Source organism: Gigantopelta aegis, chromosome 15, assembly GCF_016097555.1.
Source record: "Gigantopelta aegis isolate Gae_Host chromosome 15, Gae_host_genome, whole genome shotgun sequence".
Taxonomy (NCBI): Eukaryota; Metazoa; Mollusca; class Gastropoda; order Neomphalida; family Peltospiridae; genus Gigantopelta; species Gigantopelta aegis.
Genome location: NC_054713.1, coordinates 7,212,064 through 7,232,493, shown reverse-complemented (window position 1 = coordinate 7,232,493; position 20,430 = coordinate 7,212,064). Strand labels below are relative to the sequence as shown.

General features: G+C 40.5%; 2 protein-coding genes across 4 annotated transcripts; both read left to right on the top strand.

Moving 5' to 3' along the window:
* Nucleotides 1–959: 959 nt before the first annotated feature.
* LOC121390037 (dynein light chain 2, cytoplasmic-like) lies at nt 960–10,307 on the top strand. 3 transcript variants are annotated; one of them, XM_041521742.1, is made up of 2 exons: nt 960–1,102; nt 9,744–10,307. In XM_041521742.1, exons 1-2 carry the CDS (start codon nt 975–977, stop codon nt 10,012–10,014), a joined length of 399 nt encoding a protein of 132 aa, XP_041377676.1. In that variant the 5' UTR covers nt 960–974; the 3' UTR covers nt 10,015–10,307. The 3 variants fall into 3 exon arrangements, with proteins under 3 accessions (XP_041377676.1, XP_041377675.1, XP_041377678.1); XM_041521741.1 differs by lacking the exon at nt 9,744–10,307 and adding an exon at nt 5,726–6,436; XM_041521744.1 differs by lacking the exon at nt 960–1,102 and adding an exon at nt 9,376–9,394.
* A 4,090-nt stretch (nt 10,308–14,397) lies between these two features.
* Nucleotides 14,398–18,363, top strand: LOC121390259 (dynein light chain 2, cytoplasmic-like). Its single transcript, XM_041522041.1, has 2 exons — nt 14,398–14,552; nt 17,210–18,363. The coding sequence occupies exon 2, from the start codon at nt 17,211–17,213 to the stop codon at nt 17,478–17,480; it is 270 nt and encodes an 89-aa protein (XP_041377975.1). The 5' UTR covers nt 14,398–14,552; nt 17,210; the 3' UTR covers nt 17,481–18,363.
* The last annotated feature ends 2,067 nt before the right edge of the window (nt 18,364–20,430 follow it).

Genomic DNA, 20,430 nt, shown 5'->3' with positions numbered 1-20,430 from the left:
GGTCATTTTGACAAATAGTCTTAGAGAGGAAACCCGCTACATTTTTCTATTAATAGCAAGGGATCTTTTATAGGAACCATACCACAGACAGGATAGTACATACCACGGTCTTTTTACACGAAGTGTGGTGCACTGGTTGGAACAGGAAATAACCCAATAAGGGGTCATGGACGTTGATCGATCGACCGACCGCGCATCAGAGAAGCTTTGCCACTGAACCACGCCCCGCTCCTTTTGCGGTCGGAGTTACAAATGAGGGTTGAAGTTTGTTTTGTTTAATTACACCACAAGAGCACATTGATTAATTAATCATCGGCTATTGGATGTCAAACATTTGGTAAATCTGACACGTAGTCATCAGAGAAAACCCGCTACATTTTCCTAATGCAGCAAGGGATCTTTTATATATGCACTTTCCCACAGACAGGAAAGCGCATACCACGGCTTTTGACCAGTTGTTGTACACTGGTTGGAAGGTGAAAACCCCCAATCAGTTGAATGGATCCAAGTGGAAGATTAGCTTGTGCTAAACCTGTCACCCTCATTAAATAAAGTTATTATTATTATTATTATTATTATTATATCCACCGAGGTGGTTCGATCCTGCGACGCAAGCACTTCAACAAGCACTCGACCGACTTAGCTAAATCCGGCCCCAAACAATGGCGTTTTCAAAAGCAAGGCTTTCAGATAGCGCTCACGATCTATTTAATTAGTTATTATAATATTATAAATATCGCACGTATTGCTTGTTGTCAACGTCTGCAAGAACTAAGCATCCGGAACAGACACACACACACACACACACACACACACACACACACACACACACACACACACACAAATAATAATAATAATTTTTATTATATTGTTAGGTACCCGCGACAACCAACAGACGACAAATCGTCAAGTTTACTAAACAATCTCGGTTATCGATTGATAGAAACTACTGGCGCAAGTCGGGCGCCTGACCAATGAGATCGCTCGTATTTTGTTACTTACACACTTGGTTGCCAACTCTTTCGCAGTTGCTATCAGTTGGGAGTCGCATTGCGCTGTTGACATTCACAACTGGCTGGTCAAGGAAATTACAAGACACAAAGTAAGTGTAGTCAGATGTTAGGTTCGTGTGTATATTAATGTCATGTGTTAGTGTTTTGTGTTGTAACGCCCCCTCTAGGGTCTAAATGTAATAGTGGGAGCGGCCGCTAGTACGGTACATACATTGTGTGATGGGGCGGCGTAGAAAGATTGTGTTGTATTGTAATACTGTTTGTGTTACCAGGACTGTAGTTAGGATTTTTTGTCGGGGGGGGGGGGGGGGGGGGGGATGGAGTAGTTACTAGTTTAAAACTCCTTAAACAGTAAAGAAGAGAATTTTCTTTTTAAGTTTCTATAATTTTTTACCCCTTGCCCCTCCCCGCTAGCTACGGCCCTGGTTACTAATAGTGGTAGTGCATGGCGCACATTAAGTCAATACTTTTCTCAACCACACTTTCTACGTCCCTTCGGACGATAATGGGGGTAGCCATGATTTTATGTTCTGCCGGATGGTGGTGGTGGTGTGTCTTGGGAGGAGGGGCGGCAACCACACTGTATGAGTAGTGTTGTAGGGTGACAAGAGAATAGAAATTTGATTTGGGGGGGGGACCCCGGTTTTATGGAGTGCCCCGTCCATCCTATCCCCCCCCCCCCCCGCTCTCCAGCTACGCCAGTGAGGGTTGGGTTCTATTTTGTTCATCGAATATCTCACTCGGCTAGGAAAGTGTTTCAGGCGCATTTTCAGAAGGGGGGGGGGAGGGAGGAAGGAGGGGGAATCGGGTGTTGAAACCACCCCACCTCCAAGGGAATTTTTCGTTTAAAAATGTATTTAACGAGGACCATGAAAGACCCGAAGCCTCTAGACCTCCAGAAAATAGCATACACATCTCGGGGTTTAATTTTTATAGTGTTTCATTTGTTTATGAAAAGTAGTGCCCCGCCCCCCAGGATTTTGATCAAGGTGCGTCCCTGGTAATCACTTTTTTTATTATCAAGTAATCACCCGAGCTACGATGGGTTGCAGGATATTTGTTAGCCAATTGGCTAGTGAAAGATAAAAAGCCTACTATACTAGCCAGGCAACTTGTTAATAGATATACACGTGTTTTCAATTTTAAAAATATACACACACCCGCACACACACATGCATACCTTTAAACACCAGTCTGTATTGTTGAATTTTACTCGAATGCTTGCAGTCCCTAGGAATGAAGAAATCTTCACTTAGTGTCCGTTAATGTTTGGTTGGTAGGGGTGTAACTAAATGTAGGAAACAAATGAAGAAATCTTCACTTAGTGTCCGTTAATGTTTGGTTGGTAGGGGTGTAACTAAATGTAGGAAACAAATGAAGAAATTGGTTGGTAGGGTGTGTAATAAATGTAGGAAACAAATATTGCATTGAAACACTAACACTTGTACGCTGTTAACAAAAGGTCCAACCAGTAGGCCTAATTACGGAAAATCGTCGCCAAATGGCAATCTAATTAAAATTAGCTCCACTATTACATGTGGATCGAAAGACCGCTAGTTGGAGCTCGTGTCCACCAATCAAAACCTTACTTGCAGAATTCTGCCAGTGATTTAAAACTAACACTGCGTAGTCCCCAATGTCCAGGTAACATTTCGTCTGTAAATAATAATTTAAATATTGACCAATCACACTTCGCCTTTTATAACGTTATTTGGGAGCATACAAATTCTAAAAATATCGGGCGAGTCTATTTTAGTGGCCGCAGTACAGCGAACCATACCAGTACGTACGGGGTGGGTTATCGGTCTTCAGTTTTACATTAAAAATTATTTATTTATTTATAAAATTAATAAAAAAACTAAATCAGTCTTCAGTTTTACATTACAAATTATTTATTTTATAAAATAAAACATGTTTTAAGGCATTCGTAATTCACACGAAACATGTATACCCTCAGGATAATTCGGAATGTTTTCAAATTATTTTTAAATCACTGGCAGGATTCTGCAAGTAAGGTTTTGATTGGTGGACATAAGCTCCAACTGGCTGTCTTTAGATCCACCTGTAATAGTGGAGCTAATTTTAATTAGATTGCGCCAAATGGTCGCCTTACTAAATTCGCCACGTGTTTAAACGTACCCTGGGTAATCGGTCTTCCGAGCGGGGGCGGGACGTAGCCCAGTGGTAAAGCGCTCGCCTGGTGCGCGGTATGTCTGGGATCGATCCCCGTCGGTAGGCCCATTGGGTTATTTCTCGTTCCAGCCAGTGCACCACGACTGGTATATCAAATACCGTGGTATGTGCTATCATGTCTGTGGGATGGTGCATATAAAATATCCCTTGCTGCTAATCGTAAAGAGTAGCCCATGAAGTGATGACAGCGGGTTTCCTCTCAGTATCTGTGTGGTCCTTAACCATATGTCCGACGCCACTTAACCGTAAATAAAATGTGTTGAGTGCGTCGTTAAATAAAACATTTCCTTCCTTCGGTCGTTCGAGCTGTTCGGACATTTGGACCATCCCACAGAGTACATAGCACGGCCTTTATTATACACTGGCTGGAACGTGAAATGGCCCAGTGGGATCGACCCTAGACCCACCGCGCAACAGGCGAGAGCTTCACTATACAGTTCATTCATCACGTTCCACTATAGTTCCTAATTATGACTTCGTTGTGGTTCACATATTCACTTCTAGTAATTGGGGAAGAATTAAAATAATTAGTATTTTTAATTGAAACCGTCTGGCTGGATATTGCCCATGTTATTTTGTAGTATTTTGCATTGACTTTCGGGGACATGTGGGTGCATAGTGGAAGAGACAGCCAGGGTGTGAATCGGTTAATGAACTACCTGTCCGGACTGGTACTACAGCCAGATGCGGTCATATAGCAAAACAATTCAGACTGAAAATGTTCTAAATTTTGGATTATGCTTATATAAATTATAATGTATGTTCGCAGTGGTATACGTTGTCCGTGCCAACGAGAGCCCGTTTTATTGGCAGTCTTCATTTGAAGTTGGGCAATGTAACATGGATTTCAGTGGCATAAGACATCTGTGTAGTGGGACCCAAGTAGTTCACATGCACAGCAGAAAGACTTGATAGGAAGGAAGGAAGGAAATGTATTTAACGACGCTCCACACATTTTAATTACGGTTATATGGCGTCGGACATATGGTGGTTAAGGACCACACACACATTGAGATAGTAAGCCGGCTGTCGCCACTGCATGGGCTACTCTTCAATTAACAGTAAGAATTTTTTATATGTACAATCACACAAACACGATAGTACATACCACAGCCTTTATTACACCAGTTGTGGAGCACTGGCTGAGACGAGAAATGGGCCCACCGACGGGAATCGATCCCAGATCGAGCGCTGTACCACCGAGTTACGTTCCGCCCCCAAAGACTTGATAGTTGCTCATTCTAGTTTCTGCAGTATGTACTTTCTGACGAAACTCGTGTTCTGCTTCTACGCCAGGATTGCGTGGAACATTTTGGATTTGCACACATTTACAAACTAAATAAAGTGTAAGTAGTGTTTATATTTTTAAATAATATACTCTTCAAAAAAGGTTTCTGTCAATCCTTTTTCATTCTGTTGACCATAGTTATTGTTTTGTTTTTTAATCATTTTTATTGTTTGAATTTGCGATTTACTGATAAAAAACGTCAATTTTCCAATTTCACTTCTGACCCGAATCGTCTTTCAAGATCTTTGGTGGTCATAAAACCGACTAATACTGAACTACCGGTTGTAATGTTTGCTTAATTAATTTACTGTTATCATATAACCATTCCCCACAGCTAATATACCTTACAATTTGGGCAATTGTAAATTCTTATTAGTTTCCCTACTTTTTTGAAGAGTATATTTATTAAATATAGGATCCACGATTTTGTAAAGGGGTCCACAAAATTTTTAAAATTACAGTATGAGTTTGTCGAAAGCAAATAAGCCGAGCTTACAAAGGGATCGATATCTGTAGGAGGTTCTAGTGCATGCAGCCCGGACATTTTTGAAACAAAAGATGCTCAAATAACGCGTTTTCGGGGAAATCGAAGACTTAAACCGATACATGGATCCATACATATAATATATAATATACATGAGACAAATGTATATAATATACATTAGATAAATGTATAGATTCGACATAAGTAGAATTATAAAGTGAAACGTGAATTTCATGCGCCAGACGTTTGTAAATACATTTTGGTTCAATTCGGACGGATAATCGCTTTTTTTCCAAATGTGTCTCAATTTAATATCGAAACCAATGCTGTAAAATAACACGGTTTGGCGAATGTGATCGATCATACACAGGACAACAGAAGTGTGGACTATCTTAAAAACGATGGCTACATCTACAGTAAGGATTATCATGAATATCTCTTGTGAATCCGTGTAAATGAATGGTTTAAAAGCTGAATCATTGGCAGGCTAAAATAATAGTATTAATATTTACACTGACTAAACACTTTTAAGCCGTTAAGTAAATAGCGTCTTTTTATTATCGGCATTTCAATTATTATTATTTATGCCCGTCGTCCTTATTTTTGTTTTTATAACCCGGAAATTAGTGTGTCGTTTATCTGTCTGTTTTGTTTAGTCTTTGTTTTGTTTGTTTTTTGCTGGGGCTTGTTGTAGGTTTTTTTGTTCTTTTAAAAAAAAAATTATACCTCATTTTTTTTCTTCTCCAGAATGTCGGAAAGAAAAGCTGTGGTCAAAAATGCGGATATGTCCGAAGAAATGCAACAGGACGCCGTTGACTGTTCCACCCAGGCCATGGAGAAGTACAACATCGAGAAGGATATTGCCGCCTTCATCAAGAAAGAGTTCGACAAAAAGTACAACCCAACATGGCACTGCATTGTGGGAAGGAACTTCGGAAGTTACGTCACGCACGAAACAAAGCATTTTATTTACTTCTATTTGGGTCAGGTTGCCATCCTGTTGTTCAAATCGGGTTAAACAATAGGCCGGAGAAATTTCGGACAATGACAGTGACCAATACAGATATTTACGAATCTCGAGAAATAATGTTCAAGAATCAAATTTTTCACATCTTGATTCCAGGGGAATGAAATGAGCGAAACGACAATCAACAAAATTGCTTCTGGAATCATAAACTCTCATTTGCATATGTTTTTTGTTTGTTTGTACTTGTTCTTTTTTTTTATGCATTTTTTAAAAATATAAATATCTGACTGTGATAACACATGGTGTAGTCATCCATGACTTTGAATCTGCATTACTTAATTTTGCTTCCACATTGTAGGAAATTGTGTCTCGCTCTTTTTGCTCTTCTCAACACTTACGGAACAGCAGCGCCACATGGCGGGAAATGAAGAAAGATTTCTCCATTTGAAATTTTTGTTATCGTTATCTAAAATAAAATTTATTTAAGACCATTAGTTCGTTTTTTGATTTGTTGGTTTGGAAAATTGTGAATCGTGTTTCGTTTTATTTGCAAATGTGGGCTTGCCTATTGTAGTGTGGGCTTGCCAAATGTTGTACAAATTGGCTACTTGGCTAACGCGCTACGCCATTTATGCAGTGTGTAAAACGGTTTTGGTGTTTTTATCATCGCACGAACGTCAGAAATGTAACGTTCAATTCTTAAATGAACATAAGAAGGATTTGAATAATGAGGGTCTTGTACCTATTGTTCACCGGGATCTCGACCCTACACATGGTACATTTTAATTTTTACCTTTAATAACTATTTAATATATCTTTTTATTTATGTAGACATGAAAATATACATTAACCCCAACATATTTAAATCCACACTAGCATCCAAATTGGGGTACAATTAGTTAACATTTCCCCACACAATCGATTATTGATTTTTATTATCGATCTTTGGAACATCACTAGATGAAATGTTCCAAAAATTGCCAAAATGGCTTCACGAAACTTGCGCACTATTTTACCCTTTTGACTTTATTTTACGGGATATTCAAAATTCAATAGCACCAAAAATGCACGCGGTCGGGCTGCTGGTGCACTTTGCACTTGGCGCTTGCCCGCGTGGGCGGACCCAATCCTTTTCCTGTTCTTGACGGAAGAAGGATGGAAGGAAATGTTTTATTTAACGACGAACTCGACACATTTTATTTAGGATTATATGGTTAAGGACCACACACGTACTGAAAAAGGAAACCCGCTGTCGCCACTTCATGGGCTACTCTTTTCGATTAGCAGCAAGGGATCTTTTATATGCACCATCCCACAGACAGGATAGTACATACCACGGCCTTTGTTACACCAGTTATGGAGCACTGGCTGGAACGAGAAATAGCCCGATGGGTCCATTGACAGAGATCGATCCCAGACCGACCGCGCATCAAGCGAACGCTTTACCACTGGGCTGTGTCCCGTCCCTATTCTTGACGGAGGAGTCTGCCCAGGCCGGCTCTTGTGTCCAAGACGGGCGTGCGCTACAACAGCTTGCTCTGAATGTGCACGTAAAGCCTTATGACCTGACCTGACCTGACCAGGCCGACATCTGTGTGCATCATAGGCGCGCTACAACAGCCGGTTCTGAATGTGCACGTTAAACCCTATTACCTCGGGCGAATTAAGCGGTCGCACTATAGATTTGGATGTTCATGATAGAAGACGATGGTACCATTCCAATTGTTCGCTAGCGCTCTGCCCCCTGAACACTCCAATAATATCAGTGATTGTTATATAAGTATTCATACTAAATAATGTATGGGAAAACAAAGGTAATATGTTTAGCACGTGTATTACCCTTAATGCCAGGGGCGGGACGTAGGCCAGTGGTAAAGCGCTCGCTCGATGCGCGGTCGGTCTGGGATCGATCCCCGTCGGTGGGCCCATTGGGCTATTTCTCGTCACAGCCAGTGCACCAAGACTGGTATATCAAAGGCCGTGGTATGTGCTATCCTGTCTGTGGGATGGTGCATATAAAATATCCCTTGCTGCTAATCGGAAAGAGTAGCCCAGGAAGTGACGACAGCGGGTTTCCTCTCAATATCTGTGTGGTCTGACGCCATATAACCGTAAGTAAAACGTGTTGAGTGCGTCGTTAAATAAAACATTTCTTTCTTTATTTTTTTTACTCTTAATGCCAAACATAAACTGCTATGATTTTTACTTGGCGAATCGTTCAAGTTGACCGTTCCAGCCAGTGCACCACGGCTGGTGTATCAAAGGCCAGGGTATGTGCTATCCTGTCTGGGATGGTGCATATAAAAGATCCCTTGCAGTTACTGTAACTGGTTTCCTCGCTATGACTGTGAAAACGACCATATGTTTGACATCCAATAGCCGATGTTTAATAAATCAACGTGCTGTAGTGGTGTCGTTAAACAAATCAAACAAACTCATTCCAGTTAGATCCGAAAGGATCTTATCGGTTGGGGATATTAGTTTCGTAACTTGAAAAACAGAAGTTTATTTTGTTTAACGACACACACATTGATTTATCAATCATCGGCTACTGGACGTCAAACAATTGGTAATTTTGATATATATTCCTAGAGAGGAAACCTGCTACATTTTTCCATTAGTAGCAATGCATGTTTTATATGCGCCATCCCTCAGACAGGATGGCACATATCATGGCCTTTGATATACAAGTCGTTGTGCAGTTGCTAGAGGGAGGAATAAGTTAATGAGCCCACATACAGGGATCGATTCCAGACTGACTGCCCATCAAGCGAGCGCTTTACCACTGGGCTACGTCCTGCCCCTGGTTTTGTAAATAATTATTGCTATATTAGCCCAATATTTCATAAAAGATGTACAACAGTATTACTTAGGCACTAATGTTAACACTTTTAATGAATAATAAATTAGGTTGGATAGTGCATAGGAAAGTGCGGATTTCGTAACCAGAAAAAAACTCTAACAAAAATTAATTCGCTCCTGCGGGGCTCGAGAATGATTCATCACGAAGCCACACTTCGTCTTACATTCTCCACTAGTTAACCGAGCCTATCCTATCCTGGAGATATAGCTAAGGGGTGTGGCTAGACCAGCGTTTTTCATTTTGAGACTGATATAAGAACGCAATTGTTGGATTGAAATTGCAAGTATGATTGATTGACTGACTGACAGAAACTGACTGAATATACCAGTGGGAAGGGAGTGTTTCTTCATTGACGTCCTTGAGTTTGACATAAAAGTTATTTTTTGTGTGCTTGTATCCAGAAAACAAATTTTCGTATCTCTCAAGTTTCAAGGGCCCTCCTATTGCTGACACGATCCTTAATTGAGACGAGACGTAGCCCAGCGGCAAAGCGTTCGCTTGGTGCGCGGTCGGTTTAGAAACGATCTCCGTTGGTGGGCCTATTGGGCTATTTCTCGTTCTAACGAGTGCTCCACGACTGGCCGTGGTAAATGCTATTCCAAGCTACTAATGGAAAAAATGTAGCGGGTTTCCTCTATATGTCTAAATTACCAAATGTTTAACATCCAAAAGCCGATGATTAATAAATCTAGTTGTGTCGTTAAACAAAACAAACTAAGTATCCAATTAAGGGTTAGTGTTTGTTTTGTTTCACGACACTACTACAGATACAACAAATATAACTAACCCAAAAACCAAAAGAAACGAAAGTGGTACTGCCACGCCGTACCTCTTTGAAAAGTGGTAGGGCCTACGACCATGGCCGTACAGTCTGCGCCGCCCCCGCTGATTTTAACAGTACTCAGGATATTTATTTTACTTGTTTTTCTTTCCAGCATGACGGAAAGAAAAGCTGTGGTAAAAAATGCCGACATGAACGAAGACATGCAGCAGGAGGCTGTGGACTGCGCCACCCAGGCCATGGAGAAGTACAACATCGAGAAGGACATTGCCGCCTTCATCAAGAAAGAGTTCGACAAGAAGTACAACCCAACATGGCACTGCGTCGTCGGGAGGAACTTCGGAAGTTACGTCACCCACGAAACGAAGCATTTCATTTACTTCTACCTTGGTCAAGTTGCCGTCCTATTGTTCAAATCGGGTTGAACTCGAACAATAGGGCGGAGAAATTGCAGACAATGTCAGTGACCAACGACAGCAAACCAACTACAATATATACTCAAGAAACTCGAAAAATATTACTCTTATCACGCCTGATGCCAGGGGAAGGGATGCTAATTTGTTAGCACGAATTGACGATCAAGAAAATTGCAGATGGATTCTTAAACTGCCATTTTAATTGTTTTTTGTTTGTAGTTTTTTTGTTGTTTATGTGTGTGGGGTTTTTTGTTGTTGTTGTTGTTGTTTTTGGGTTTTTTTAATTAAATTTGTTGTTGTTGTTTGTTTGTTTTGTTGTTTTTTTGTTTGTTTTTTTTTGGGAGGGCGGGGGGGAGGTTCAGCAGTGTCTGACTGATATCATTTGGTTGAGTCTAACTATGACTTTGAATCGATATTACTACTTCTTCATTGCTCCTCCATCTTGTAGGAAGTGTGTCTCCTCGCTCGTTTGGATCTTCTCAATACCCTTCTGAAACAAGAACGCCACCTGGTTGGAAGGAAAGAACGATTACTTTATTTGTAATTATTGTTATCGTTATCTAAAATAAAACTAAACCACTTTTTTTTAGTTTGTCTTGTGTTTTATTGGTTTTGATTTTTTTTTTTTTTTTTTTTTTATTAATATTATTTTTTTTTTTTTTGGGGGGGGGTGCTTTTGTGCGGCGGGGAATGGGGGTGGGGAGGGTCGTTCTTTTTTTAAATTATTATTATTATCATTTGCATATGTTTCTATCTTTGTCGACGTAGTGAAGTCGTAGGCTGGTAGGTCCTGGGTTCGAATCCCTATTTAGCCTCCAACCTAGACAGAGATTTAGCTCGTTGAAACTGACTTCTCTAATTAACATCCAACCGCGCTGCCCTAAGCATATCGAACAGCGTTCTCTAAATGTTGATATAAAAACACAAATCTAGTCGAAATGAAATCGCGAGAGTGGTTGACTGTTCACAGAAACTGACGTAATGATAAATTCTTCGACAAAAAGGATTGTTTCTTTACTGAAATCCTATAGTTGCCTTATTGCCTATCTTGGGGCGGGATCTGTTATCAGTCGGAAAAGCGCTTACTTTAGCTTCTTTGGTCGTAGGATCGAACCTCCATTCTTTCTTTCTTTCTTTTTTAATTTTCTGCCATTCCAGCTAGTCGTCCACGACTGGTCTAGAAGATGGTATGTGCTATCTTGCCTGTAGGAAAGTGCTTATAAAATATCCTTTGCTGTTAATGGGAAAACATAACGAATTTCCTCACTAAAGACTATACGTCAAAATGACCAAATGTTTGGCATCCAATAGCCGACGATCAATAAATCATTGTGCTCTAGTGGCGTCGTTAAACAAACAAACGATAAACACGTTTAACGTTTTTTAGTGTCGTTAAACAAAACAAACATTAAACTTTGGTGACTGCTACAGCATCTATTTCACATAGATTTTCTGTGCCCTGTACCAATACACAACGTAACAAATCAATACATAACATACCAAATAAAAGATCACTTGCTATTAATGGAAAAATGTAGCGGGTTTTTCTCTCTGAGAGGAGGCGAGACGTAGCCCAGTGATAAAGCGCTCGCTTGTTGCGCGGTCGGTTTGGAATCGATCCCCGTCGGTAGGCCCATTGGGCTATTTCTCGCTCCAGCCAGTGCACCACGACTGGTACACCAAAGGTCGTGGTATGTGCTATCCTATCTATGAGATGGTGCATATAAAAGAACCCTTGCTGCTAATCGAAAAGAGTAGCCCACGAAGTGGCGACAGCGGGTTTCCTCCCTCAATATCTGTGTGGTTCTTAACCATATGTCCGACGCCATATAACCGTAAATAAAATGTGTTGAGTACGTCGTTAAATAAACCATTTTCAATTTTCAATTTTCCGCTCTAAGACTATATGTCAAAATTACCAAATGTTTGACATCCAATAGTTGATGATTAATAAATCATTGTGCTTTAGTGGTGTCGTTAAACAAAACAAACTTGAACTTTTATTTGTTAGATCATCCAGTTTTCGTAATTTATCGCTATAAAGTCAGTTCAGCTAAAAGGTATTAATACAGTGCTACAGAGTAACAGTTTGTTTTGTTTAACGACACCACTAGAGCACATTGATTAATTAATCATCCCATAGATAGGATAGCACATACCACGGGCTTCGATGTACCAGTCGCGGTGCACTGGCTGGAGCGAAAAATAGCCCAATGGTACCACCGACGGGGATCGATCCCAAACCGACCGCGCATCAAGTGTTTGACCACTGGGCTACGTCCCGCCCCTTCTCGCTAGCAAGGATGTCAAGTCAGTTGAGCTAAAGGTTTTAAAGGAACAGACCCTAGTTTCAACTCGTGAAAATTAACACTAAGTTTAGTTAAAGGGACAGACCCTAGTTTCAACCCGTGAAAATTAACACTAAGTTTAGTTAAAGGGACAGACCCGAGTTTCAACCCGTGAAAATTAACAATATGTTTAGTTAAAGGGACAGACCCTAGTTTCAACCCGTGAAAATTAACACTATGTTTAGTTAAAGGGACAGACCCTAGTTACAACCCGTGAAAATTAACACTAAGTTTAGTTAATCTACAAACCTGTAACACATTTGGATAAAGTTACAACTGAGTGAAACACGAGTATGTGACTTTGAAATGGTGAAATACCCTCTAAAAATAGACTAAAACTCGACTCCATAACTGTTACTTCTTAGACGCACGTGCGTTTGTAAAAATATGATAAATGCATTTTGTGATATTAAAAACACCAGGACCAAAAACACTTCGAATGTACAGAAGTTGATAATCTAAACCATAAAATCTAAGTAAAGTATGATTTCAGTTATCAAAAACCGCTATAACAGTCAAAAATATACCTTAGTGTTTAAAAACTAGGGTATGTCCCTTTAATACAGTCCTACATAGTAACAGCCTAAAACGATCGAGTATTTCGTATTAATTTTGATTACAGTATTTTGAGCTTTAGCCTCGTATATGTAACGAATTACTTGATTGGATCGTACATCGTTCATTGGATTGTAAGTAATTGTTTTACTCGCTTCAACAATTTAGGGGCGGGACATAGCCCAGTGGTAAATCGCTAGCTTGATGCGCGGTCGATGTGGGATCGATCTCCGTCGGTGAGCCAATTGGGCTATTTCTCGTTCCAGCCTGTGCACACGACTGGTGTAACAAAGGCCGTGGTATGTACTATCCTGTCTGTGGGATGGTGCATATAAAAGATCCCTTGCTGCTAATCGAAAAAGAGTAGCCCATGAAGTGGCGACAGCGGGTTTCCTCTCTTTCAATATCTGTGTGTCTGACGCCATATAACCGGAAATAAAATACGCTGAGTGCGTCGTTAAACAAAACATTTCCTTCCTGTGTGTATATATCCAGTGTACACACAAGTAGATATATACAAATATTAAAGTTTTGTTTTGTTAAACGACACCACTAAAGCACTGATTTATTAATCATCGGCTATTTATGTAAAACATTTGATAATGTTGGCATAATCTTAGAGAGAAAACCCGCATTAGTAGCAAGAGATATTTTATATGGGCCATCCCACAGACAGGACAGCACATACCACGGCCTTTGATATGCCGGTCGTGGTGCAATGACTGGAAGGAGAAATTGAAGTTTGTTTTTTATTTAACGACGCCACTAGAGCACATTGATTTTTTATTTTATCATCGGCTATTGAACGTCAAACATATGGTCATTCTGACATTTTTTTTTAGAGAAAACCCGCTGTCGCCACATAAGCTACTCTTTTACGACAGGCAGCAAGGGATCTTTTATTTGCGCTTCCCACAGGCAGAATAGCACAAACCATGACCTTTGTTGAACCAGTTATGGATCACTGGTCGGTGCAAGTGGTTTACACCTACCCATTGGGAAGGAGAAATAGCCCAATAGGTCCTCAGACGAGGTATACAAATGTACTTTGTGAAAAATTGTTTTGTTTCATGACACCACTAGAGCACTTTGATTTGTTGATCATCCGCTATTGGATGTCAAACATATGGTCATTTTGACAGTCATAGAGTGGAAACCCGCTAATTTTTTCCATTAGTAGCAGAGGATTTTTTTTTATGACTTATCTCAGACAGGACAGATGGGAAAGCCCATCCTCAACACCCTCCACCAGAATCCGCGCCTGTTACCTGAAGATGGATCCATGTCGTATATAATCTATTACCATTCAACTGTCAGACCCGATAAACAGGTATATAATGAATACAATATACCGGCGACAACCTGTAAACAACAAATGCGAACTCAGTAACCCACCCTCTAACGCACAAGCGAAAGCATTTCTCCGCTTCGTCGAAAGCTTACAAAAAAGGCTCCGTTATCGATTGATAGAAACTACTGCCGCAAGTCGGGCTACTGTCCAATCGGATCGCGCGTATTCTGTTACTTACACTCTTCCCTCGCAACACTTTTCCCGGTTGGAAACAATCTGAGTTATATACTGCGCGCTTGATATTAGAGATAATCGCACACCGCTGGCTGGTGGGAAAAAAATCAAGACTTAAAGTAAGTTAAATTATCTTTACATCTATGTACTAATATAGTTTAGTAGTGTGATCAATTTTTGTAATACCTACAGCTAATTTTTAACATGGTGTATGGTAACTGGGGTGGGGGGGGGGGGGTAGCTCTATTAGATTTCTACGTCTAGGTCTTGATACCCCGCTCTTATTTTCATCTCTATAATTACGCACTGGCGTAGTAAGCGGGAGTGGGGGCAAGGGGGCATGTGCCCCCACTTTATAGCAGCAGCGATGTGGGTTATATATATATATATATATATATATATATATATATATGTGTGTGTGTGTGTATCTATGTATGTGTGTGTGTGGGGGGGGGGGGCGCCACCACCACCCCCATTTTTGGCACCTTCCTACGCCCGTGTTACAGATACGTATTTCAACAAACAGGTAAACATAGCCATGTCCCCGCGCATCTTTGACTAATCGAAAGCAGGGATCGACATTCACAACTGTCCGAACAAGTTTGAATCTGAGCGAGAAATCTGTTTAGGGCATCATAACCTCATTATCCGTTAGTAACACGTGAATCGTTCATTGCTAAAGCGTGAGTCACTGAGTGGGTTACGTAGAGAAGTTTATATTATGCTTGTTACTCGAGTTGTGTAGTGATTGTGCCATGTAATTTAAGACTGGTAGATACTGGGTTCGAACCCCGGTACCGGCTTCCACCTACTAATGATAATTAACAGACTGTGCTGAACAAATGGCTGCCGTGTGTGTGTGCCCAGGACAGCGTGATTGAACCTGTTAAATATAAGCGTGAAAATAAGTTGAATGGGAAGACTTATTTGTAGTGGGTGTATTTCTAGTACAAGGGACAATATTTCAAAATCTTAGATAACTGGAAGTTAGTTCACTTGAGTTTTACTTAGGTAACCAGTTGTTTGGTTATGTGAATATAGTTCTCGTAACCAATGAGTTAAGCCTACCTAATCCTAAAACACGAACTACGGTTCTGTGATACATTGGTGGTTCAAAAACATAAACTGATTTTCACTTTCATTACTGATATATGGTACTTTTAATTTTAGAGTATAATTGACTATTGTTCACCACGTAACCAATTGGCGGTTCTCGTGATTTTAAAGTTGCGTAACCGACACGTGAACAGAAGAACGGTTCTCGTGATTTTAAAGTTGCGTAACCGACACGTGAACAGAACAACGTTTCTTGTGATTTTAAAGTTGCGTAACCGACACGTGAACAGAACAACGGCTCTCATGATTTTAAAGTTGCGTAACCGACACGTGAACAGAACAACGGTTCTCGTGATTTTAAAGTTGCGTAACCGACACGTGAACAGAACAACGGCTCTCGTGATTTTAAAGTTGCGTAACCGACACGTGAACAGAACAACGGCTCTCGTGATTTTAAAGTTGCGTAACCGACACGTGAACAGAACAACGGTTCTCGTGAAATATTGTGCCCTTTAGTAGATGGGGCGGGACGTAGCCCATTGGTCAAACACACGCCCGATGCTCGGTCGGTCTGGGGTCAATCCCCGTCGGTGGGTATATTTGGCTATTTCTCGTTCCAGCCAGTGCAACACGACTGGTATTTCACAAGATGTGGGATGGTGCATACATAAAACTTAACAGATCCCTTGCTACTAATGGACAAATGTAACGAGTTTCCTCTATGACTATATTTCACTATAATAACACATTTGGCATCCAATGGTCCTTTATTAGTAAATCAGTATGCTCTAGTGGTGTCGATAAACAAAACAGACTTTTAACTTTTAACTTAACCAAACTGAAACACTGCTGATTTTGATGCAGGAACAATGAGACTCAATTATTACTATACAGATGTCAACAAATAGACGGAATTCAACAATTCAAAGTATGGTAAAAGTAAATTAATTTGATGTGTATAATATGTATGTGTGTGTGTGTGGGGGGGGGGGGGGGGGGGGGGGGTTGAGGGATATGGAAAATAGTTGCACATGCCTCTGAGAATTGATAATCTGCGTGACCCATTTATCGGTTACGCAGAAATAAATCCAGGTAACCCATTTCCTTTTTGCGTAACCCGTTATATCCAAGTAAATGGTTCTCCAAATTTTGCGCGAACAAAATATTAAATGTAGATTACGCAAAATTAGATTTGCACGAGCAACGCGCGAACGAAACGATCGTTCTCGCAATTTTCATAGACCTGATTGCATCAGATGTATGTGAACGTGAAGTATAAACCAGTGGTTTGCAGTACTTGGTGCTTCGTAAATAAGGGCACACCATTTCACGAGAACCATCGTTCTGTTCGTGCGACGGCATCGCAACTTTTAACTTCACGCGATCCGCCGATCGGTTACGTGGTGAACCTTTACTTTCTAATACTGAAGGTTGAAAACTTCGGAATCAACAGAATTATATTCGCTTCGCTATACAAATATAATCCGCGTGACCAAACAATCGGTTACCTAGGTGAACATCGCGTGAAGATTTTAATTATCGTCTCCTTGTACATTAATACCACTCCATTCCCAATAAATTAATATCCTAGATTACTTTTATAATGCTAAGGGGAGGGCACAATTTAGCTCTATGCACCTGCGCTATTCGCGATCTGTTCTAGAATCGATTTCTCTTTGCTCGCCCTCATTAAACATTGTCTACGATTATCTATTTCCAGAATGACGGAAAGAAAAGCTGTGGTCAAAAACGCGGACATGTCCGAGGAGATGCAACAAGACGCTCTGGACTGTTCCACCCAGGCCATGGAAAAGTACAACATCGAGAAGGACATTGCCGCCTTCATCAAGAAAGAGTTCGACAAGAAGTACAACCCGACATGGCATTGCATTGTCGGAAGGAACTTTGGAAGTTACGTCACACACGAAACAAAGCATTTTATTTACTTCTATTTGGGACAGGTTGCAATTCTTCTCTTCAAATCTGGATAGCAGGGAGAAAATTTCTCAAGATGACAGTGACCAATCAAAGAAGCATTCGTGAATCTCAAGAAATATGATTATATATGTATCTGACCGGGGGGTTGGGGTCAAAGGGCACTAATCAAATTTGTCAAGATGGAAGTGCTAATCACGTGAAAGACGACTTGATGCCTATACTGCCATGTACTTTCGAGGGCTGCTTTTTCTCTCCTCTCTTGGTGTTGTATACTGTACGATTACAGGGCTCACACTGGTACACATTTAGTTTTTGCCAATTTTCAGGCCTTTGTGAATTTAAATCTGCGTGACCCATTTATCGGTTATGCAAAAATAAATCCATGTAACTCATTTAATTTTTGCGTAACCCGTTATATCTATGTAAATGGTGCTCAAAATGTTGCGTGAACAAAAAATAGGTTACGCAAAAGTAGCTTTGCGCGAACGAAACGAAACGACCGTTCTCGCAATTTTCAGAGGACTGCATTTTGAAATATGTAAGAGTATTTTGTTATTAGCCAAAGGCTAAATGTTGTAGCCATTTTGAATAAAATGCAGCAGTTGGCTAATTTGGCAATGGACAAGGTGAGCCCTGGGTTTTAGTTTGAACTCTATCTTGTAGATCATTTTGTATTTGTTTTGATCCGTGCATTTTGTGTGTATGTGTATGTAAAATACTCGACTGTGATACTATGCCTTGGAGTCGTCCAAAATTGAAGTAAGATTGCCTAAAATGTTAGTTTTCATATTGTATACGAAACTGTGTCTCGCTCGTTTTGAACTATACGACACTCTTCTGAAAAACAAAAAACAGCGCCATCTGGCTGCAAGTGAAGAACGATTACTCTGTTTGTAATTTTTGTTATCGTTATCTACAATAAAACTGTTTGTATGATTTATAGTCTGTGGTTTATAATTATTAAGTGATAAAAGTTACAATTTGTTTTTAAAAAGGGACATTCCTGAGTTTGCTGCAATGTTTAAGATGTTGTCGACTAACGGAGCCTTTCTAACGATTGTAATTACTAATTACATATCAAATATATTTTATGCACAAAATATTAGTAGCTGTATATTAGACCTGTTTCTGAAATATTTTATTAGTCGGAAACATCTTACAATGCAGCAAACTCAGGAATGTCCCTTTAAAAAAAGATTTGTCGTTCGTTTTACGACATTAGAGCATGCTGATATATTAACCATCTGCTGTTGGATTTCGAACACGATTCTATTAGCGGGGCGGAGGCGGGATCTAGTTAAGTCGGTTGAGCGCTCGATTGAGATGCTTGCGTCGCAGGATCGAACCACCTCAGTGGATCCGTTCAACTGATTGGTTTTTTCTCGTTCCAACCAGTGCACCACAACTGGTCAAAAGCCGTGGTATATACTTTCCTGACTGTGGAAAAGTGCATATAAAAGATCCCTTGCTGCATTAAGAACAATGTAGCGGGTTTACACTATTGACTAAGTCAGAATTACCAAATGTTTGACACGCAATAGCCGATAATTAATAAATCAGTGCACCACGACTTGTATAACACAGGATGTGGTATGTGCTATCCTGTCTGTGGGATGGTACATATAAAATATCCCTTGTTGCTAATCGAAAAGATTAGCCCATGAAGTGGCAACAGCGGGTTTCCTCCCTCAATATCTGTGGTCCTTAACCATATGTCTGACGCCATATAACTAAATAAAATGTGTTGAGTGCGTCGTTACATAAAAGATTTCCATCCATTATCACGACAGAGTTATATTTCTTACCTGTACAGTCCTAGTCGTGGGGGGGGGGGGGGGGGTAAAGGGACTGCAATGAGTGCTGTCATTGTAGATTTTGTACTAACATACTTTTTAACAATTAAAATTATTCATAAACATTTATGATTACTTAGAATTTATTGTTTAGATTTTCCATTTCCGTACATCCGAAGTGTTTCTGATCATTCTGGTGTTTCTAATTTCCATTTCAACTTATTTTCGTGCTTATATCCAATTAAGGTTTAAGCAAGCTGTCCTGGGCACACACACATACGCGAACTTAGCTATCTGTGCTGTCTGTCCTGAACAGTGGGTTAGTGGTTAGTGAGAGAGAAGATGATGTGGTTTTACACCTACCCATCGAGTCGCTAAAACTCTCTCTGGATGGGAGACGGTACCGGGCTACGAACCCTATACCTATCAGCCGTATGTCCGATGGCTTAACCATCGGTGGTGTTTCTAATAATTCTAAAGAACGCACGTACCTCTCAGATGTATTTCCTCGTTTCAACGCTAGAGGCTATTTCTTGCCTCTATTTTAATTTTATCCAGGTGCGGTGCACAGGAAATGTTTTATCAAAGGAAATGTTTTATTTAACGAAGCACTCAACACATTTTATTTACGGTTATATTGTTAAGGACCACACAGATATTGAGAAGAAACCCGCTGTCGCCACTTCATAGGCTACTCTTTTCGATTAGCAGCAAGGGATCTTTTATATGCACCATCCAATAGACATGATAGCACATACCACGGCCTTTGATGTACCAGTCGTGTTGCACTGGCTAGAGTGAGAAATAGCACCCCCCCCCCCCACCCCCACCCCACCCCACCGGTGCGGTACAGGTCTGTAGATTAACCAAACTTGGTATACACTTCCACGTGCTAAAACTAGGGTCTGCGAGTTTAAAACACACGACTCAAATTAAATGCTGTGTAAACCATTTATACATACTAGTATGATATGTGTTTGTCATTATGCAATACAACCTGTTACAACCAATTACACGATATCCTAAATTTAACGAGAGAACAAAAAATCGATTATAAAAAGCATATATTTTTAGGAAGAATGTCTTGAGTGGTGGTGGTAGGGGGGCACAATGTTTAGTGAGGGCGGGACGTAGCCCGGTTGTAAAGCGTTCGCCTGATGCGCAGGCAGTTTAGGATCGATCCCCGTCGGTGGGCCCATAATGCACCACG